General features: G+C 41.7%; 1 protein-coding gene across 1 annotated transcript in view; it reads left to right on the forward strand.

Annotated features, from left to right (window-relative positions):
- grin2da (glutamate receptor, ionotropic, N-methyl D-aspartate 2D, a) overlaps positions 1 to 23,938 on the forward strand; it is a 190,880-nt gene that overhangs the window by 104,661 nt on the left and 62,281 nt on the right. Inside the window, exon 8 of the mRNA XM_067521543.1 lies at positions 18,943 to 19,057. Coding sequence (XP_067377644.1) covers positions 18,943 to 19,057 — 115 coding nt within the window. The remainder of the gene's footprint in view (positions 1 to 18,942; positions 19,058 to 23,938) is intronic.

Raw genomic sequence — 23,938 nt, forward strand, 5'->3', positions numbered from 1 at the left:
AGAGTGGCTCCAAACGTCATCCATTTTGCCAAGTATTGAGGCTACTGTGCTCTGGAAACATCTGAAGCTTTCTAATTGATTCACACCTCTGCTCTGCTTGTTCTACTGCCACAATTTTACTGTCATGGTCTGCACAAATGGGTTTCCTAAAATGCACTGTGAATCATGGGGCCTTTTATGTGTCGTAAAGCATCGGCCAATTGACTTAACGTAAATGTAAATGAGGTGCTTTTCTACAGCGGCCCTGAAAGCTCACTGAAGTGCAAATCGAGAAAACACAAGTAAATTATCAAAAGCATCAATTTGAAAACACAGGCTATAGACAGCGGAAATGTCAGAGAGAGAGTAAAAATTAATTTACAAATCTAAAGGTCCGTCACTTTTTAGACAACCGTCATAGCAATGTTTCCAGGGGACGCTAAAAAGTGACGGCTCTTATGGATCTTATCTCGTGGAAAGGCAATGTCAGCAACTCCTGGGAAGTCAGACCTATCATGGAGGTTTTCAGTGAAGCTTGAAAAAGACAATTTCAAATATTTCAGCTTGATTAGCAAATTTTGGAGCTGTCTCAGTGATGGTCATTTCCTTCTGAATAATAGAAGAGCAGAGCAGTGACAGGAAGCGCTGGGTGGAGCAGAATGGATCGACCTGAAGTCTGATACTGGCTCTTGCTTAAGTTGCATATTGTAGTTTTAACCACAGTATGTAGGCAGCTCAAGATACTCGCATAAAATGCAAACGATTCATTCTGTGTGGCACAATAATGTAGCGGTGAGTAATTCACGTTTGCCCCAAAATGTGTTTTGTGAACGCAGTTAGTATTATGAGGAGATTTGTTTGCACCAATCGTAGAATTGAATTTGCTGAAATCAGCCGCCTACAGCTGCTGGACCCTGGCTGGTGCAGTTCTCAATCAGGTATAACATAAATATTTCTAATTTGCTATTCAGTAATACTTACATATGTTATAAATGCTAATTTGTTACCAAATATAAGTGGTGAAAGGTACTTATCAGACACGGGGGGAGATCGCCAGACAGGAAGACCAGAATAGAACAGCAGGTCCGTATGTAGCTGACTCTAACAACATAAATTGGAAAAAAGGAAGAAGGAATAAAAATGAGAAGCAATTTTCAAAGTAAAACCTCCATTTGTTATTTTAATTACATATTGTGATTCTCTCCAGATTGAAGCAGTAGTTCAAATATAGAAACAAAGCAGAATGTAGGACACAAGCTACTGCTGCAGTTATAATATTGTGCATTAATTGTCCCTTGGATGATGGGGCTTGGTGTAAAAATGAGGCCGGGCAGGTTAGGAAAAAACGGGAGTGTGGGTGAGGCGTGGCGTAAAACCAGAAGCAGAGGAGGACAAAGAAAGAGAAGGAGGTGGAGACGGTGGAGGAGGAGAGTCAGACTGAAGCTGAGACAGTCACCTCGATCCCTCAGGGGGACCGACTGCTCATCTGGAGCGGAGGAGTGTCGCACCACCCGCTCTCCCTGTCTCACGTTTTTCTTTTTCACTTTTTTTAATAACCACGCCACAGTGAACTTAAATGGCCAAATTCATTCATGACCACCGGCAAAGCATTTGCACGTCTCCCTCTGAGCCTTCTAAGAGCACGGAAGCCCTGTAACTTTGGGTTTTATTCCATTTTCCATCCTGCAAATTTATCGTTTGTGGTCATAGTTGATGACAGCTGTCACTCAACCCATGAGCGTATTGAGTGATTCAGGCTGAGCAGCATGATTATTCCCAATCAGGACTACATTAAATATTCCTGTAACCCTTTGACCCACAGTGTGTAAAGAGTATAATTGCGTCTAAAAACAGGTGAGAAACATGTTGCACTTTGGTTTCTAGTTTGCAGGTGTTTTGGTCTGACTCACCGCTGCCTCAGCTTCAGAGGTTATTAAATAATTTAGGGAGCCCAGACGTCTTCGATTGCTTTCCAGTCCAATGACGGTGAATAATTATGTGCGATCGCATGTGTTTTTATATTCTATTACGATGTGCAAAAGGTCAAATCCAGCAACGTTCCACCATGTGTGATCGATAAGTTTTCAGCTTTGTCCATCGCTGGGTTTTGTGCCTTTGAATAAATAAGGATGTCAGGTCTCCACATCCTGTTACAATTTGTCCCGTCAGTGTCTTTTTCTTTCTCTGTCCTTTTTCACACTTTGCTTTGTTGCTCACTGACATGTCCGCTGGTCGTCTTCCCATCTGTCACGTTTTCTGGCCCAGTACTTGCTGGGGTTCCCTCCTGTCCTTTTCCTCTTCTGGCTCACACATACATACATTTGCTCTCCTGCTGTTCTTTATTAGGTAAAACACATAGTGTTCCTCTTTTCTTTTGTTCTTCTTCCTATTGTCATAGTGGTTTCTGTCACACTTACATTCTTTTGGCATCTGACATTTAATACATTTCTCTGTTCACATAGATCCCGTTTATTTCAACCACTTTATTGGCAACTTGTGTACTTATTTTTCTTTCGCTTGTGACACTTGCACAGCTGAAGGTGGACATGGGGGGAAAAACACAATGGTTTAATGGTGGTGGGTAATGGTTCTGTATCCACCTGAATGTTCTTTTGGCTCTTTACTTGCATAGAAGGCCAAATATCTAGCACGTGCTTATCCCACGGTGTCAGAAAAAGGTTCCAGGGGCATCAAATTGTGCCACTTTTTACATCCTTCGGTGCATAATTTTGACGCCGCATGTACCTTTGTGATTACTATTGGTTACTTTAAACGTCAGCATTTAATGCAACTTTTTGAGGCTTTGAGAATGACAACGGGCTAAAATATGTCGAACTGGTACAGGCATTCAGAAAGCATGGCTTAAGGTGGGCTGTAGAGGGTTTGCAGGTGGTCTCTATACCAGATTGTGAGAATCAGGAGCATCATCAAAACTGTGGGGAAAAAACATGGATGTGGCTGTGGATCTAGAGGGGGATTTGTTGTGTGGTGCACTGCTTGGACACAAGCCAGAGGCTGATCACCCCCGGCCGGGTCGCCTGGGTCAGGGTGTCTGATCCAAAACAACAATGACCCTAGGTTCATCACTGACGATGTGTCCAAGTCACATAAGTCATTTTCCAGGACAAGCGTGTCATAGTCGGCGATTTAAAAGTCTTGGTATTGCACAGGGCAGCAAGGAGATATGACAGTGTTTCTGTAATGTGTGATAAACTTGCTTCAGCGTGCTTTTCATTCTGCTTATAGAGCTATGCCATATGGCATCAACCACAATGAATCATGGTAATTCCTCCCTATGTGCATCATTTGTCACCACATATAAGCGCGGTGACGTGGCTGCATATGTGAACAAGCAGAACAGCCGCGGTGGGAGGCTGAGGCTCTGTCAGCTGAAAAAGGTTTGACAACAAATCAGATGTGATTTGCAGGATGTCTTGGAAACAGACTGATGGAGGAGGTGGCACTGAACCAAAGATGCAAAGCCTGTCCAATGTCTCGACAAGGAGGGATTCAGGTGCACATAATGTATATTGAACTGGGAGGTTTCATAAATCTCCTGATGACAACACACTCAGAGCAGGTCCGAGCTTGTTAAACTGAGTCTTGCAAAGCTTAAACTAGTCGCAGAGTAACATGGTCTCAATGTTTCAGGCTCTAACTCACATCTGCATGTTCTGTTCTACTGGGCTTTGCTTCGTTTGTTGCCTCCTCTGATTCTCACCTGTCATCGTTGACTGTTGGTGGAAAATTGTGTAATTCTGCAGTGCTGACACCAGTCCTGATAATTACAGCTGATGGCCTGGATCGGCAGTAGACAGACTTCGCTGCTGGCAATGATGTACATCTGACCTTCCCTCACTTTGTCCTCCTCTGTGACATCTCTAGCTGTCAGCACCGACCCGTCATCCTGTGCCTCCTCTTCTTAAACATACATGAGATGCGTCCTCAGGACGGGAGTTAAATTTACATGACTCGTGTCCTCAACAATCAGGGTAATTTATTGAGAAGCTAAGAGCCAATGTACGGCCACGTTGAGAACGAGTTTGCTAATCTGAGCTTGGGGGACTTTTAGAAAGGAGGGTCAACTTTACTGAGTAATCATGCCAAGGCTTTGTTAATAGTCCTGCCAGGGGTAATGGCTGTTCTAATCCCCCCCCCCCCCCGCCATCCAGTCTGACCAATTACTGCATGTGATGAGCTTCCCAATTACATGCTGTCCGGTTTTCCTGCAGCCTGCATTCTCCCCTGTCCAGGCCCTCAAATACACATGCCCTGAGAAACTAGGGTGTTTTTAACTATTGCTTTTTTTTTTGTTTTTAGGTAACTGCTTTTTTACGGGCTTGATACTCAGCAAAAGTCTGTTTGAGACATGAACTCTAGAGAATGTCGGGAGAATTAGGTCCTGACATTGTCAGGAGTTTCCCTTTCAGACATGTAGCCGACATCGGGAGGTGGTCCGTGTGAGATACTCAGAGACAGAGATACTCTGTGTAATTGGGTAAGGGGTGGCGATTGGGCACTCTGAGCAGGGGGCGGGACATGACGCAAAAAACAAAGATGCAGAAGGAATTGGCTATTTGCCTTTCACACATACACCCACCTCAGAGAAAGTCTGGAAAATGTCTAAATTCCAGTGCATGTCTGAAAGGGGCTATAGAGAACAGCAAAGATTAATGTGTATTATACCTTCTAATTACACATTTCCCAGCTTCATTTTGCAGAATTGCCTCTCCAGCTTTTTCTATAGAACCATCATTCAGTGAATCTAAACTCATTTCCTTTCTCTCTGCTTCCTGCCTTCCCATTTTTATTCAGCACTCAGTTCCCTCAGAGCTGAGTTCCTTATTGTCTATGTACAGTAATGTGCTTCTAGTGTAGGTTAATAGGTTCAGGTTACTTCATTGGACACTGAAAGAGTTTCAGAATTGTGTACTCGTTCTTCTCCTTCACTCTGGCCGTTAGGTGAGGTTTCTAGCACGAGTCCAATGTAAGCGATGGTGAGGGGGTGTGAATCTTTGTGCCATGCGTTTAGTGTGTTTTGCCGTTCATGTGAAGCTAACACATAAATGCAGGATTTGGAGGGTTTTTTTGTTTTGTTTTCGGGAAAAAAACTCTCTCATCTAGATTCGCTGGGAAATATTACTGTGCTGATCCAACGTTCAAGGGTAACGCAGAAAAGAATTTCAGTCTAAAAAGATTAAGTCTGCGATGCATTTTGCACAGAGGGAGAGCTGTGGATTCAGTTCCCCGTCATTCTAAGAAGTGCTGCTTCTTAGAGATGTGGTATTTTAAAGCACAGCTGGGCTCCTGCCATCACCTTAATCCACCCAAAGCTCGTGCTCCTTTTTTTTCTATAAACCATCTCTTTAGTGAATCAATCAGTTGACTGATTAAGTCAATGATCTATTCAGTCCATCAATGTCTGTATTTACCCATCACTTTCTTCCTCCCTTTCTTCTCTTCTACGTCTTTATCTCTCATTTTCCATTTCTCTCTTCTTGCTCACTAAGTCAGCCCCTCCCGCCTTTCATTCGATCTCACGCTCCTTCCATCATCCAGCTATCTGCTCCGCTGTCCCGCTCGTCTTTGTCTCTCACATCGGCTCCTTCGGGGGCCGCGGTCACCAAGGCATCTGATGTGTTGTTTTGCATGTAAATTGGATAATTGGATTCAGACGCATTATGCACGGTGGCAAATAGAAAGAAAGGGGGAAAAATGAACTATGATATGAGCGGAGCAAGCAAGAGAACTGATGGTATTGAAAAAGACTGTTTTACTGTCTGAATGTTCAAAGATGTGGGTTCACACATGCCCAGGCACAATTAGGTTCCACCTTTATGTTTAGGTGTCATGGAGCCATGGGTGGGTTATTTAAATTTAGTACCTATGTCATTTGTGCCAGCAAGTTATTACATAACGCACAGGCAAACAGGCATTTTCCTAAATCTAACCAAGCGGTTTTTGTGCAGCAAAGAAACCAAAGCACCGTGCCTCCCTAACATTTCTCTCTTTTTGTTTATGATTGTTTCCATGGCAACGGAAGCCTCATCTGATTTCAATACATGCTCTTATGGGTTGTGGGCAAATGAGGAATTGTGGGTAAATTCTCAACATGGATTAACCTGTTTCCAGTGTTGCTGTGAATAAGAAATAAAAGATTAGTAAAATCTCGAATTTCTTTGTTTCACGGCCTTCTCTAAAATATCATCTTCCTCAACATCGTTCCCTTCTATTTTAGGTAATTTGAGTGAGAAATGTGGGCTTCAATTTCTTGCCCAAGGACACTTTGACACATAGATCAGAGGAGCCAGAAGAACCTTTGTTCAATTATTGCTTCAACTCCTGAGCTGCAGCCTCGTTTCCCCAGTCGTTTCTCTTCAGGCTGCACCCTCTTTACTGCTGTGTGTGATCTTTATCCTATGCTCACTTCACATTTCCATGCCCCCCCCCTCCCCCCTCCCCCGTGTGTGGCTCACATTGACCTGCCTGTGGAGGAAGAAGGACCTTCTACCCCACCAGGAGCCACGAACAATCACATTACCTGGGAGGTTATTTAATCAGTGAGGGACTGTGGCACTCGCTCGGATTCACCTGTGGGCTGCAGCTGAAGATTAGAGAAGAGGTGCAGTGGGCTCGCTGCATGTGAAATGGCCCGTCGTGGGTGACGGCGAGCGGATCTCCTCGGGCTCTTTGACTTCTGCCTCCATCGCTCTGAAAGCTGTCAACCCTGTGAAACGCACACAAACACTATCGCTGGTATCCTTGCTGCGACCCGTCCTACCAGCGCTAATGAAGGCAGTGTCCCGTCAGTGTGATGATATGAGTGAAGTGCTAATATGAATGTGTGTGGTGTGTGTGTAATACACGCGCTGTCACTCCTGCTTATAAACATGCAAATTCAACTCCTCTCGATGCTGTTTGATGTTGAAAGCGCATCTCCTCTCCTCTCCTCCCAGTGCTCACTTCCCTCTCCTCCTTCCACCCTAACATGTTCCTCTTTGTCTCTCTATCACTTGTTCCCTCTCTGTATCTTCCCTCGTCCTCAGCTGTGTGTTTTCTCTCTTCTTCTCGCCTTCAGCTCCTCCTGTCCTTCCCCCTTTGTCCTTTTCTGTCCTCCATCCCTCATTTTCCTCCCTCTCGGTTCCCAGTCCTCTCCCTTATTTACTTATGGCTTTGTTACCTTTCTTTTCCCTGATGTGTCATCCTTTCACCTAAAGCTCAATTTGAATAATTCTATTACATCATTATGCAAAGGATTCAAATTCACATGCACTTTGTTTAGATTTCTGATGACTTTTATACAGGTTACTGACTCCAAAAGTTGAGAGGCTTTCTCCATTGTTACCCAATAGCAGTTCTATAGCAATTTCTCTTGCTCACCTTTGGATACACTCCTACATTTATGTCAATCCTAGATCCAACCTTTCATTTCCTCCCTTCTCTACATTCGCCCATGTCCTCCTTAATGCGTGTTCCTGTTAGTACAGGGCAGAGTTTTGTTGCGGTTCAGCCCGGCCGTGTACGCCGTTAACGGAAAAACGTAATGCAATGCCAAGGTGCACACACTACCATGACAACACCGCTGGGATGAGAGAGACAAGGTGAAAGACGGCGAGTAAGTGGGGGAGAAAGGAAAGATGAAGAAGACAAAAAGGAAATGGAATGGTGAAATGGGGGGAAGACGAGCAGAGAGTGAGACAACAGCTTGATGTTGAGAAACAGAAATGTAATTTGAAAAAATGATACTAAAAGAATCAAAGCTCTGGCCAGATCAGATTTTTCTGTATTTGAATCCTCCATCTCGTCTTGAGTCCGAAGCATTAAAAAATTATTTTGCCACAAGGGCAAATTCCTTTCAATCAACTTCTGTTTTTATGTTTTAATATACATTTTTTCCCCCCTTATTTCTCGAGTTCTGCTTCTCTGCGTCTCCTCCCCCTCCTCTTTGAGTTAAGCTGTGCGTCTTTGATCATATTGATCTTATTTCAGTGTCACACACTTTCAGAACCCCCCCACCCCCAACCCCCCCCCACTCCGAGACACGCTCGTGCATGATTTCACGTTGAACTCAAATTTTACACATCAGTGGTGCTGCGATGGCTCCCACAGGGCTCGAAGGTTCATGGATTTAAAACAAAACCAAAAAAGGTAAAAAGAACCATGAATGCACATGAGTTTTCATCATTATGCCTCTGTGCTTTTTGTCCACTGATGCAGCTGTTGAACTGATGAGAATATTTGAGAGAATTTTGTTTTCTTGGAGAGTCTCATCCACTGCTGCCCTCAGGAGGGGGACTGAACAGAGGTGGATGCCCAAGGCTTTGACTGGACTCAGACCCAAGGTATTTCTGTGAGCTCTCAAGGATGTTGTGAGAGTAAAGGCCCAATCCCACCTCTCCCCCTCACATTTCCATCTCACATTTAATCCTTTCAGTGCTGCGTCGCACCTTTAGGCGAGGAGAGCAGGTTGTTCTCTACCGCTGCTAACAGTTTCCAGGAAATCTTCCTGGCCCTGCTGCTGTAGAGGGTTATTGAGGGTTTTTCTCATATTGTAGGGGATTGTTTCAAGCACGACCCCTTTTGAGTATCAAACTCAAAAATGTAGAAAAGGGATCAGAAATGTGAATTGGCAGTGAGTCAAAATGGCTAAACTGCATTAGGAAGTTAACACTGTAAATTCGAGAGTTAGAGAGTCTTACGTTTTTTTTTTTTAATACATCACCAACATCAAATGTAGAATTCAGTCCCAATGAGTTATGACAGTGACCCCAAACACCAAAAATCCCCCTTCAAATGATAATTTCACATGTCAAAATGTCCAAATGGATTCTGTGTAAAAAGGTGTTACACAATGAATAATTGAGGTTTTGCCATTAGAATTATTTTCACGCAAATGGAACGGAACCACTAATAATAATAATGACCGGCCTTTTCTTATCCCGGAGGTGTCAAAAACCACCACTTTGTTCAGTCTTTTAGTTTTACGCACTGGTGCTGAAGGTGCCCATTTGCATCGTGGATCAGTGATGGAGTGTTCAGTCAGTTCAGTCAACAGAAGCTCGGATTTTTCAATTTTTATGCCAAAAGCAATGGACGAGATGGTGGATCATACAGGACACAGGACTTTCCCCATATAAGACCAGGGTTCGACTCATGTCCCAGAGGTTGCGCACTTTAATGATGATTAATACACAATGAGGTGCACGTGGTAACTTTAGTAAGGAATAAGGAAACAGGTGTGTGCATTGTCACTGTATGTAAGGATTGTTTTCATGCAGTTTGACTCCTAACTTCACCTTATCCTGAAGTTCAGTGGCTGACCCTTACACACTTTGTGTGCATAAAGTCTCTCCTGGAGCATTCCATAGTGTAGCACTGTGCAATTTGACTCTTTGGGAAGTGTCATTAGGTCAGGTGATGTGGGCCAAACACAATTAGTGCACAGCAACTAAAAAGCATAAAATACATTTTTGTAAATGGCTGCGAAATCTCTATTCATCTGGTCCATTGTAGAATAACTAAAATATTCCAGTTTTTGTGTGCAGGCCATTTGTTAGCTCATTCAGAGACTCATGCTGAATAAGCCTGAAAATGCATTTTCATAAAATGTTGCTTGCTCAGCAACTTGTATTGAAATCAATCCACCACACTTTTGCTCTTGTGCTTCCTGGGTTGTCTCAAATTGGTGCAACCAATTTCCCCTCAACTCTTCCCCGGTGGCTCACGGTTTAATTTAGATTGACAGTCCTCTTGACGACATCTAAAAATGTCTCACAATGAATCTTGTGGTGATTTATGAATATTGCACAGCTCTGTTGTAGCCCAGTTAAATCACATTTAACAGATTTTGTCTCCTGCGCTGCAGAAGCTATGAGTCACACAGGAATCATGATAGCCTTTACATCTCTGTCAGGCTGCCTCCTCCCTTTGCTGTTCGTGGTCACAAGTCTTTCATTTGCGTTGTGTGATTTAGCCAAAGGCCTCTGTGTCTTTTTTACCCTGCACACGTGTGTGTTCACAAACATTATTCTCCACAGTGTATGAGCAGAGGACGGGTCTGAGGACCTCAGTGGTTTTCTCATGTGGAGTATTGAACTATGAGTCATCGCAGTCAATAAGACAAAGTAGGTGGGAAACGCAGAGGGATGCAGATGGCAACAACCAATGACTATTTGCTTCACAAGGTCTTTATTCGTTCATCTATTTGTTTGTTTAACTCCCTAATGAATGAATCAGCCTCCAAGTAAATAATGTCCGGGGGAAGTGAGGTAAAATAGAGAAGGATGATAAAGAAGATAAAGGAGTGAAGGAGTGTACTTTATTGGATTAATAAAATTACAAAATGCCAGAAAGCAACAAACTGGCACAAAAAAACAAAACAACAATGAAGAAAAGAGTCTGGATTATTGGACCAACTCAAACAGTAGTTTTTTTGGCCATGAGTAGAACACCTGACGCTACCCCGTCTCTACAACGTATCTGCCGGCGGCGGAGAAAAACCTTGACGATGTACAGACGGTTTGTGTTAGCGCTGGATGCACCAATTACCCGAACCTTGGCAAAACGTCTTTATCTCAACCTTCCGGCTCCCGGCACAGGCTCAGACATCGTTTCCCTGTGAGTTTAACAGCTACAAATGAGGCCTCTGCAAAGTTGGTGGTAATTATTAGTCTCATTTTTCACCAGTTTGTGTGCCTCTGGTCATTTTGCACCTAGTTTTGGTTGTTATGGTTTGTGGTCTGTATTTTAATTTATATTTTTGGTTTATTTGTTATTGTTTTGTTTTTGTTTTTTTTGCCTTTGTCTCTTCTTGACCAAAGTAAATATTGGTTATTCGTGGTCAAATATGCTGCAGGAAAATGTCTTTTGAAGCTCAGTGGCAGTTTACTTACTGCATTAAACTCTCCGTATAGTTGATCTGAATGAGAAGTGATCTTTAGAGAAGTGGTGGCCACTTTTCGAGGACTGGCCTTTTTGAGTTGTCATCTTCTTATTATCTATTTGTTCTCTTTTTTGTTTCTTCCTGAAAGTATGTGACACTCTACAGTATGTAATTGACTTGAATCTATCATCAACCCTGCAAAAAAACTGAGAGTGACAGATAAGAGGATGCAAATAAGAAAAAAAAATGAAGAATAAACGCTGACATATCCTAAATTTCCATTACACGAAGCATGAAATGGCTCTTGATCATTCAAGCCAGCATGCCATTTTTTCCCCCCCCTCTCTCTTTCCTCCCTCCCTGCTTGTCTATCGCTCTCTATAACTCCTCATGTCTTTTTCTTTTTCCTTTGGAAGAAGTTGCCATGGTTACACAGAAAGCTTTTCTCTAACAGGGGCCAAAGAGGCTGAATGTTTCCACTGATGGAATATCACACACACACACACACACACACACACACACACTCAGCCGGTGGGATCTTTTATGCCTATTAGAGCAGGACTGTAAACCATTAGTACACACTCCTTATCAGTCAAACAGGACACACATTTTGTTTTCAGTCTCTCTGCCTGAATGGATTTTTTTCTGTCTCTGGTTCGAACCTCTGCATGAAGAAACGTATGTGAGATAAATCTATACATCTACCAAAAAAAAAAAATGTTTTTCTGCTGCAGCTCTCCTATCTTGGTGTTACTGACTTTAAAATGCTGAACTGAAACCTCATAATAATCATCATCTTTTCATCTTTGTTCTCGTCAGACACTTTCTTCAGACAGTTTCTTTTAGTTTTACGATTCGTGGGCATTTAAATTTGTACTTTTTAATAAAATGTAAAACAGCACGTTATGTAGCATCGAATCATCTGTTCTCCACAAAAGCATTTAGCGAATCCAATGCCTGTTCAACGAAAGCAGCAGTTTTTGAAGTGTAATCTTCACCATCTGTAGTCATGACAGCTCCGCACACTTGTGGTTACCAGGCTGAGATGGCCTTCAGTGCGACTGGTCAGCCGAAAATTGCAACAGAGAATAGTGTGGGCCAATGGCAGTGCAGTAAAGGTTCTGTAATGGGCTTATCACCAAGTAAGAATGAGTAACCAAGCACCCGGAAAAAAAACCCCATCATATTCCACATGAGGTCATGTGGAGCAAATGAATCAATCTTTTATCGACTCTTAATCATTGTGTACTGTTGAAGGTCTTGTTCGCGTTGAGAAACTGAAGTTTCAAATCACATTTCCTGTTAGGTTCAGTGCTTTCATCAACCCCAAGAGCAGACAGAAAACACCTCGCATGTAAATTTCCTCAGGAGCCAGTGAAGCCAAAGCTCACAGAACCGGATTTGTATACATTAGTGTACATATCAGCGCGAATTTCATCTTGTTCTTCCCCCTAGCAGGCAATTGAAGCAGCTTGAAGCGTTTTGTTTTCACACCCTCAAACATGATGGCACTGGTCAATAAAGTCTCCCAAAAATTACTAACTAAACTGCAAAAACGACCACGGTTTTGTAGGGAATGCAAGGAGTGAATGATTACGTTCCAAAGTGAAGCATTATTTGAATGAATGAAGTGCTACATTTAGTACCTACTAAGACGCTCGCAGTGATCGTTCCCGCCAACATGCACAGATTTATTTAGTTTTTGGCTGTGAGTAGGAAGCTGAAATCTTATGCTAGGAATGCAAAATGCTGAAGGTCTTTGGTCTTTCATCAGTGACACTCAATGATGAAAGGGCCAAAATAAGGAGGGGAAAAAAAACACATCATAGAATTTGATGTGATCCCAGATGAAGAGGTGTGTAGGACTATACGGCCTGTAAAAGGGATGGTGTCTGTCACAACAAACTGTGATGCTGAGGACCTTTATTGCCGAGTAAGTTGAAAATATAAATGTAAAGAGTCTACGACTCAAGATGTCACACATGGATGCTGGAATGCAGGACTCTAAGACCCTTCATCGAGAACTCAATGGGGACATGGAAAAAAGCCCTATAGGCCAAAATCAAGTTCAATGCTTCACCACAGAGATGCTCTGTGACCACTGCTGCTTTGCATATGGCTGAACTCCTGCAGCCAGATTCTCACAAGGAGAGGTTCAGGAAAATGATTACTGAAATGGAACGACCATCAGCCATTTCTTCTCCATGGAGGACATCAAGATGAAAGCCAGGAGTGAACAAGGCATTGATTCACTCACCAAGAAATGACAGGTCATCAGAACTGAGGAGATTGTTGAGATAATTACAAGTTCCCCCGATGAGGAACAGACAAAGGAAGGAAGATGGCCCCAGGTGATGATGTGCTTACTAAATAACTTTGGCAGCAGAAACCAGAGGAGCAAGGGAAGGAAGAGCAGGAACCATCATAGAAGTATAAACCCCTTCATGGTAGGTTTCCCTGGCAGAAGGAAGAAGTGAATGATGTCAACAATTCAGGACTGAGCTGTAATGTGGACCAAAAGACAACACAGACGCACTAATCATGGCAGCACAGAAACAGAATCTAAATACATGATCACTAGAGGCTGGGGTCCCTGAGACAATCCAGCACATAAGAGCAGAGTGCGGCCTTTTAAAGGTTTTTCAGAAATAGGTGAGGAGCCACTGTACAATGACTTGAAAAACCACAGGGAAGAACTCGTTCATGCTTGACCATCTGTTCCATTTATGCCTATATGTGTCATCAAACTGAATCATCACACACATTTCTACACATTGGTTTGCGAGAAGATTTTCTTTAGAGCTCTGTGAGCTTGAAGCAGGAGAGGATGGTAAACTTTATTCCTACAAACGAAAACGTGGATTAACTGGGGCGAACAATGGTTTTCCCTTGTTTTATCCCTCAATCATCGCCCCCTCAAACACAGGACAGTGTGTCTCTACCTGGACCAAATCTTCCTCGATTACATTTTTGCTTCCTTTATCTATCTGCTTCTGTCCCCCTTAAATTCTCTTCACATCAGTGTCTTCTTCTCTTCTCACTTCCTCTTAACTGTTCTGAAACGAAATAAAGGAGGTTCTGATTGCATTTTTTAAACTTTATTAATATTAAAGTTTAATATTACTATGAATGTATTTGTGAAATACGTATGGTCATTATTATAATAGCTCATGTATTCTGATTCCGATTATGTTTTCTGCAAAAATCTATCTGTGTTTTCAGTTTAGTCTTACAGGGTTGTGATGCAACAGGGGTTATTGTTGATCTGACCATTAGCTCTGACAGCTCACACTTCTGAGGTAGTTGAATATTCAGATTAAACTGATTGTTTGAATTTGTTCCTCTGACATCATGCTTATAAAACTATTTCCATGAGATACTTGAGTTGTTGGTGAGGGTCTGGGGGTTGTGGCTTTGTTGATTGCAACCGCATATACAAAAAATTTAATTTCTATACAACTAAACTGCAAATATATACGATTTTGTAACTGTTTTGATGCAACGTATACTTTGAATTAATGAATCGGTACAGAAAAAGGAGCTGCCAGGGCTGTCGGGTGTATAATACACAGGACTGTCGAGCCAAGGTCGGTTCCTGAGTCTGGCCCCCCGAGTCTGGTTAGGTTCAGACAAGAAAACTGCTTACTTTAGGGTTAGAGTAAGATCGTGGATGCAATAAGATGCGTTTTATGTAAAACCACATTAGACATTACTCTATTACACCAGCCCTCGATCTTCCTCTGACCCTAACCAGTACCTGACTAATCACAACCATAAAACGCTTGAATAAGTAGTCAAACAACATCCTGCAGATTTGTGTTGGACAACACAACACATTGTCTGCAAACATTTCTTTGATATGATCACTATCATCGTATTAGCAACTCACCGTTTATGTTACATGACAACATATTGTCATTATCGTAACAGGAAACACAATATGGCTGAAATTACGTTTTTTATTCCCGAAACTAATCACGTTTGCATTTTAGCTGCAAGTAAATGATGCTCGTGTTGTTTTTCATCACCTGCAAAAACATCAGTTAAATTCCTCGTTCACTGAAAAAACAAGTGTGTTAAGAGGGAAAAATGGAAGAAGCCTTTACAACACGATCATTTATAACAGTAATTTGCGAAAGACTAGGAATAAAAGCCACATAAAGAAAAGTCAACTTCATTAAAAAAAAAAACAAGGACACAAAGGAAGCTTTGTAAACGGAAATGCTACAAATGCTACAAATAGCAGAACTTTTTTTTTTAACCTTAGATGTCTCTTCCTTACTGTCTATGGTGAAGCTGGCTACTTTTTGTTGTGTTGCTGTAAAAAAAAAAAATCAATAAATATATATCAGCATTCAAACTATGCTCAGCAGATAGAAACAGCTCCTTTTCCTCTGGCTCCCAGTCTGTCTGTCTCCACCTTCTTGAGAATTCTGGCTTTCTTGCAGCTCTTCTATCGCTCGTCCATCTTTTCCTTTGGTCTAATGGTCTCTCCGCCTCCTGCCGCTTCTTTGTACTGTCTCACTTCTCTCATTTCTGGTTCACACTACACTGTAACTTCCATGTGGAAACATCAAGAGAATTTGAGATGTCAGATCGAAAGAAGGAAGCGGAGGCTAGAGAATGAGGTTATAGGGAAAAAAATGATAGAAGAAGTGGGAGGAATAGAAGTTAGACAGCAACTGGAGATGGGTAGTGACCAGCAGAGGGGATGGAAATGCTCCTGATTTATTCGACTCTGAGCTTTCAAAAAACTTTTTTTCTATGGGGTGAAACCCGGTGAAAGCGAAATGCTCAAACCTTCAGGGGCCTTCCAGATAGCAGGCGACATCCTGGAGGTCATGGGAAAGGCAGCAGGTTGGAGGTCTCCTCCTAAAAAGCTTCTTCGCAGGCAGGGCCAGACCACTTTCCAGTCACAAAATGGTTTGAAACAAATTCAGAAACCTAAGTGCGAGTAACTTCTTATCCAAGTGCCCTCAGAGATTGTGTGTGTGTGATCTGTAGATGTGCCGAATGTGTTTTGGCTGGATTTTTATTTCGGCTGCTGCAGGCCAACATGATTACATGCGTACCCTGAAATTCCAATATCGCTCCAATGTAATGGTCGCTCAAAAGCCGTGGCCCACACTTTGATTATATGGCAGGGTAGAAATGTATGTTTAATACAACCTGGAAGCAATTCCGCTTGCAGCCTCACACATCCTCTCAACTTCTCTGCCGACTCTCAATTTGCATGTGTTTCTTTTCAGAGCTCCAATTTCACCATCTCTTCACCCGCAGATGTTCAGTTGGACCATATTGTTTGCTGGCAATGACAAGAAGCAGTAGCTGCTCATGTCTGCGTTCATGTGTTTTTCCTAAAGGCGCTGCATATCATCAATGCAGGGAGTTGCTGCGTCTCGTATATTTGCCAGGACCAAAGTAAATCAGGTTCCTGTCGACCACTTAGTGAATTTCATTTTGAAATGTAAAGTGCCTGACTAAAGCCCAACTGTCTCCCCTTCTGGGAAATAGAGTCAAAGTAAATAGTGACAGTGACCTTTTAGGTGCGTTCACCTACAGGAGCACAGCCGTATGTCCTTCTTTGACTCGTCCTTAGGAAGGAAAGCTTCTGCATAAAGCTTAAAAAGGAAATATTCAGATTACTGAGATATGTTTGTAAGTGCTAAACACCATATTTCATTACAATAGCAGCGATAAGCTCGTGGTCGCACCGTGTATTATTGGAAAACAGAATATGATATCAGGGATGTGCATGTAATATCCTGATCCGTTGACTCTGTAAGCTGCTTTTTAATGCGGCTTTGCATTATTTCTGCCTTTCACTTCATACATAACTTAAATGCAAGCTATGACTAAAGGCATATTTTGCACTTTAACCCAAGCGATAATGAGCCACTGGCGGACGATACTGTATGTCCCTGATGATGATGATGCTGTGCAGGTGTGCAAAGTGACTTTTTCTGAAATCCCCTTTTCTACAGAAGATTAAAAGTGCAATGCATCTAAAAATATCTTTTCAGACATTAAAGCCTTAAGCAGAAATTGGCAGAAGCAGAAATTGGTTGTCTTCAAGGAGACTCTGTCCAAAAGTGTTGAGCCTTTTCTCCATCTGTAACCTTTATTATGTCAAGGCCGTAAAGACACATACAACCCAGTGGTCTTCCCAAGATGATAGAACCAGGACAAAGCGTATGGATGCTGCCACATGTCTGTGCCATTGATTAGTTTATTGACAGAAATCTCACCAACAATTACAGTATTTCTTCTTCTATAGGACAGTGAACGCCCAGCTCTTGGGTTACAAGTTGACTCGGGCTCTTAAATTATATAACAAACATAAATGTTGGTTGTGGCCTCAAAAGGGAAATTTCTGTGGCCATGTTTGACACTGATACATAGTCAGCTGCTCAGTTGTTGATTGACACATCTTTCATGTACTTGTCTATAAAACTTTTATTCTTTTCCGCCATAATCAATAGTTTTATTTGCACACACGGCCATAAAATCAATGATTTTATTATAAATATAAATCACTGCACCACCTCCTGCTCTCTATCGTTTACTCTATATTCATAAGGGGAATGTGACAGTACACGGTGCTAAAATGACTTTTGATATGAAAACCAGGGTTTAACAATATATTAAGAAGTGCATTGGGCTTATTAATCGCTTTAGTTGCTGCAGTGTATTGCTACAGTGGATATGTTTGCCCATTTTGAAGTCTGATTGCATTTGATTAAGAGTTTTTTTTTTTTTTGAGTTGAGATGTTGAGGTTTCCTGTAAGCGAGGCTGCCTGTGTGTTTCTCCATGTGTGGGCTGGTCTCATTAGACTGCTTTGATGTGGGCTTTTTTTTTTTTTTTTTTTTTTTTTTGGAGATGCTTTTAAGGTAGAAGTTTCATTAAAAAACATCAAAGGTAAGGCTCTTCTCTGTCTCGCTCACACCATCACTGCTTTGCGCCAGCGCTCTTTGCTTTTGTCTTTCCCCGCATTAAAAGTATTCTCAAGTATTTGTCCTCCAAGGTTTAGTCTCTCTCGGCTTTTGTCCCTCTTATTTCGTTCTTCTCGGGCAAACACTCAGAGAAATGCTGCAGAAGGTTAGGCAATATTTCCGTGGACCCTTCTTTCTCTCGTTACATCACTTCTTCTTGGTCTCACCTTAACAATGTGATTTCTTCTCATATCAACAGAAATGTGTTTTGTTTTACAGCCCCAATTCCAAAGATGTTGGGAAGATGTGTAAAACCCAAACAAAAACAGAACACAATGATTTGCAGACCCATCTACCCATATTTTATTCACAATAGAACAAAAAAAACATATCATTTGTTGAAAATGAAACATTTTACAATGTTGGTCATATAAATTGTAAGAGTAAAGTAAGATTTTAGCCAGAGCCTGAAACAAGAAAGCTTATGAACTGACAAATGAGACATTTCAGATTCAGGTGTTAACCTACTTCATCTGGAACAGTTGGTACACGGGCCGTGATTCTGAGCTCTTGACCACATCTCTGATTAGCAAACCAGAACCATGGTGGCAGTGGCCCAGGTGTTACAGTGGCCACCCAATGACCATAGGGTCAGAGGTTCACGCTCTTCCTGACTTCGAGGTGTCCCTGGTACAACTTGTTGAGGGTTGAGTCAAGAAGGGGCCTCTGGCATGTGCCAAATGAACATGCTGACTGATACTTGCAGGACAAGCCAAAAGGTCTTTGGCCTGTTCACGGCTGTTTGCATTGTTTAAAGCTTGTGTTTAAAGCAGTGATGCAAACACAGTGATGGCTGTAAATGAGATCAACAGAGCAGCAGAAGTTGTAAACCAACTGTTCCTTCTGTTGTTGTGAAAAAGTTACCTGCTCTCAACAGAAGTGTCAGTAAATAAGGTGAAACAAAGTCCGAGTTCAGTTGAGCCAGATGTACACGTTTAAGGAAAATGACTTCGATTATTTTGAGCTGATGAGAGCTCATAATGGCACCATTCCAAGTCGAGTGCTACTTTACAGGACAAACGCTAAGATTCTGACTATAATGTCGTACCTCTGATTCCACCTCTCTGCTCTTCTGTCTCATCTCATAGGTACTTCACCAACATATCCATTGGTGGGCGGGACTATTCCTTCAACAGTGACGGCTACCTGTCCAACCCGCTGCTCGATGTCATCTCCTACACCAATGGGCGAGGCTGGGAGGAGGTCAGTATCTAGCTGTTCTGATAGCATGACATCATACCGAGACAAGTTAAGCACAATTTCACACCCCATCAATCATGCTGTTTCACCTTTCTGCTGTCTCACTGTGTCTGTCTCTTTCTCCTTCTCTCAGATCTAATGAGATCTGTGAGATCTCCCCTAAGCACCTCCACTCCCCCCCCTCGCTCATCTGCGTTGGCAGGTTCGTTAGCGAGTGCTAAGTCACAGCCCAATACCCTCTTCTCCAGGGGCCATATGTAGCAGTTGTACAGTAATACTGCCAAATCTAAGGTGTCCCCTCTCGGGGTACTTTCAATTCCTTCCCTTGACCTGAGAAATACCTTTTTGTTCTACCCCACTGTGTCGGTTTGCTCCTGACCTTTTGCAGCTCAATATGTTTACCAGTGGGTGCAGACTCAAGCTTACCCCCCGACACCCCCCACCCCTCACTTTTAAGGCTGATAACAAAAACAGGAGACAAAATAAACCTTTAAAACGAAAAAAAAGCAACACATTGCCCTTAAGCACTGATGAGCATTTGGATTTTATAATGTCTCCTGTTCTTCACCTTCCACCCTCCTGCTATTCACCTTACAAATCCAAACTATGTAGACACTACTGGGAAAATGTTCAGTTTGAGGGGAACTGGGTCCATTGGTCTGGGCTAGTTTCAGTTAAAGTACATGAACGTCATTGTGACAACATTGTGGCAATAATGTTCTTTCCTGTTTCAACAGAAGTATATCAGGTCCTTTAAACAAACATGGATGATGATGTGGAAACCTGACTGAACTGTAATAAACTATGTGCTCAGCTACTCCTCAAAACCTTTGGGTTAAACTCAATGGCTTTTCCTTTCAGCTGTTCCCTTTCAGGAGTCTCCACAGTGAATCATGTGCCTCCATCTATCTCTGTCGTCTGCATCCTCTTCTCTCACAACTTCATGTCCTCCCTCACTACATTCATAAATCTCCTCTTTGCTCTTCCTCTAGACCTCCTGCCTGGCAGCTCCAACCTCAGCATCCTTCTACTGATATATTCAGAGTTTCTCCTCTGAACATGTCTAAACCACCTCAATCTGGCCTCTTTGCCTTTATCTCCAAAAATATAACTTTGCTCCAGATCTTATCATTCAGGATTTGGTCTTATTGGTCCCATGTGCTAAAGCATGAGTTTGAGCTCTGACTGAAGACTGGTACTTTATCAGATTATTTTTTCTCTTCTCTTGTATCTTTAAGACAAACTTGCCAAGATATTTAGGGATGCATAAGCCTTATGGCAGTTTATTTTTAAAAGTTTTAAAACAAATAGAAAAGTGTCAAAATTATGAATTAACTTGTTGGGTCCCATTGTGACAGAAGTTCGGCTGTCATAGTCCTGTTTTTGTAAGTCAGTCTCAAAAAGATTTGGATTTTGTACAATCTGAACAAGCTTGTACAACAACTGGAAGCGTTAGAAGAAAACATTTGTTCAACACTTGATTTTCGAATTAGCAATTCAAGAATTCCATTTTCCCATCATATCTTATTGTAATCACTTTCAGTTCTTTTCAGTGTCCCAGGGTGAATCTTTAACCTGAGCTGGCCTCAATAGGCGTCTGTTTTAGTTGCCAACATTCATGATAAAACACATTAACTTGACATTTCAGCCTAACGTTTCTCCCTCTGGACTTCTCTATGATATTCTGACTTCCCATTAGCCATTTGCATCTGAAAAACCTTTCATTTGGGCAGAATTTTATACACTGTGCATGCTACGATCTGGAATTGACCCCGGTCTTGTTTTGCAGCAGATGATGCCTCTGAGCAAAATTCAGATGAGGGGAAGTATTCAAATCACTGACAATACTTAGTTGAAAGCCTGATAAATAGGCGACGCTCATGAAAAATAAAAACACTGTCTGTTATCATTTGATTACCGAACAAGGGTCATTTATTTTTGGAGTGTGTCAGCTGTTTTAGTCATGTTTTTAAGTCTTCCGTAGCTCACGCTGTCTTCATTTGGTTTTTGAGTTTAACACATTCAGCTTGTTTCTCCTGACAGAATTAACCTTGCAGAGCAGCACAGACTTACAAAGGTACAAAAAGGCAGCAAACCCAAGTACTACTACTCCAAGTACTCTTTTTTTGCCCTTTTCTGTTGCATCTCACCTTTGCCGTATTGAATTTTTGCAGAATGAAAGCTGAGATGCTGACAGAGGAGATAGGTCACTGTCTTTTACAGAGATAGAGCAAGAACACTGTCCACAGTCACCAGGAAAAACTGATAGATAAGAACTTACTTTGCACTGCTGCTCTGCAAAGATCACTCCCGTGCTACTTTCTTTCATCTGATATTTAGGTGAGTCTTGGGAAGAAAGTGTCCAGGTAGGGAAATCAGGTCTCCAACAGAAAGTTCCCCTGAAGGATTTAATAACTATTAGTCTTTTTAAAGAATGTATGATCCCTTTTTCGAAGCTACTGTTTGCCAAACTAAACAGTGGAGCAAGTGATTGTATGCAATGTTAAAGCCACAAATTATTAGCCAACTTTGCACTTTCCACAGTCCTGTTTGCAAAGTACAAGCTCTCTAGCACAGGGCCTGTGATGTGCTTAAACACTAGTTGTTGTTTTTTTTCCTGTGATGGGGAGGTTTTTAGGCACTGGTATACTGGTAGAACATTCAAAGAAGCAGGAGACATGGTGCGGTTAATCATGGAGGGTAGGGAACTTTTGGGTTTTTCATTTAAACATGATATATACAACAGATCTAATGAAACCAAGGAAACATTGTAAATTAAATGCATTTAGGAATTTACATATTTACTTATTATGGTGAACAGTTTTCAGAGCAGCCACAATCAAAAGTTCCTTTATAAATGGAGAATTAATACAATTTGCTGTTTTTAGATGGTTTCAAACAAAAACAAAAGAAGAAAATTATTACAATCCAGAAGAAAACGAAATGACCCAGCGGTTCTCTTTTTGCCTCATTTGTCTTAACATCTGTTCCCTGGGTGTATATTTGCTCAATTAACCTCTCAAGAACTGAATCAATGAGTGAATTTGCAAAGCACAGCAACCTATGAGCAGCTGAGCAAGAACTGACTGTACAGCTTGAATAGGCGTCAGCACACAGGGCGGGAGGATTTGCAGAAAGATGAATATTTGTTCTCTTAGTCAAGAAATATTTTGTTAACTTATTTCTGTTTCCATCAGGATTTAGGAGAACTCTAGCTGAAGGTACTGTACAAACATAGTTTGGAACAAAACTGAGTAATTGCTTCTAGTTTGTTGTAAAAAAAAAACAGTAAAAAAAAAAAAAAAATGAAGTACACTCTTCATTAGGAAATCTGTTCTTTTTTTGTTATACTTTGCATCTCTGTCATGCTTCTCTACGCACTCCCATCTTTATGAAGTATTGTTTCTGCAGGCAACACCTCAAAATGTGGAGCTTCGATGGTTAAGACATAAGCCAGGTTGAAAGTGAGAAAGATGAGGTGTTAATTAATTATTTTACAACTGCAGTTCAGCCTGAAAGTACAGTCACTATACACAGGCAAACTGATTATGCAGGTGTACTGTTTTTTTTTTTTTTATATATATTGAATTGAGGCTCACTTTCTTTTGTATTTATAGGAATTAGAACAGGAAACAGAAAAACTCAAGTCAACAACATGAAGGGAATTGAACCTTCAAAAAAAAAATCATTGGGGAAAATGGCAACATCTGCATGAGTAGACGGGGATTTCAGGTGACTTGAACAGGAGCAGAGGTCCAAGGGCATCTGCCCGTTGGCAGACAAATGACTGCATTCTATATAAATTCAAAAATTCACGTCAGGACAGGAAGCATGACAAGCTGTACATAAAGTAAGATTAAATAACCTACACTTAAAAAGGAATAATTATTTAATTTGAAAAGTTGGCCAGTTCTGGGAATGTCACCGCTTGTTCCGAGTCTCCTCCATTGGTAGATAGTGTTTGTCAAGGTGGATCAGTGCCAGTAGCTTTTTGGACAGGCCATGTCGGTATTACATCACCATTTTACTTCAGCAAAGGTTGCCTTTGTTGTATGTTAGATTTTGTTTGAAGCTGTGCCGCAGTTTAGCATGAGACGCACGGGAAAGAGATGAACTTTATAAGTCTGCGTGCTTCACTGCGGATCATACTAGAAATGAAAAGGATTTTTTATGCTGTGCTTTCATACCAGCTTTTCAACATCTCATTCGGAGTTTGATGAAGCAAGGTGTTGTGTGATGCAACGATGCTGCAAGTCGTCTTACACGTGTTTGTTCTCTGAGCTGAGGTGTGCATACAGTGGATCAGCCGGCAACAAGGCTGGAGCATCATGTCAGCATGACATGAGAGCTGCAAGCCTACATCACACAAAGCTGCACCCAATTATAGATACATTTAGCAACTCGGTACTTTCAAACTGCAAACAACTCTTGATTGAAAGCAACAATGACTTAGACCTACATACATGTAGCCTGGTGCTTGGCTCAGTCTACTAGCATTCCTAACATAAACGCACCTTTTAGAGCATAGGAAAATGATTTCCTATAGTTTTTGCTTCATAACTGAGGGCACTTTCTCCATGTAGCACTCGCTTCTGCGTCGTCCTCCCTTAATTCCATTTCAAACATTTCTGTTTTGAAAACCTAACAGGGCATCAAGCATTAACGACACTCAGTCGTCTAGTGTCAATATCAACTTAAAAAAAAAAAGTTTAAGGCAGCAACAGGGTGAAACATTAACGCATAGTGTTGTATCATTTGACCAGTCGTTCTTTTTGTTTCAGATGTCGAATGCTTCCTCTCACATGACAATAGTCCCTTTCACTGTTCATACTTTGTTAGCGTAGCATCAAGGGTGCATTTGTTTTAAATCTTGCATAACATGAG

This window comes from Channa argus, chromosome 1 (assembly GCF_033026475.1).
Source record: "Channa argus isolate prfri chromosome 1, Channa argus male v1.0, whole genome shotgun sequence".
Lineage (NCBI taxonomy): Eukaryota > Metazoa > Chordata > Actinopteri > Anabantiformes > Channidae > Channa > Channa argus.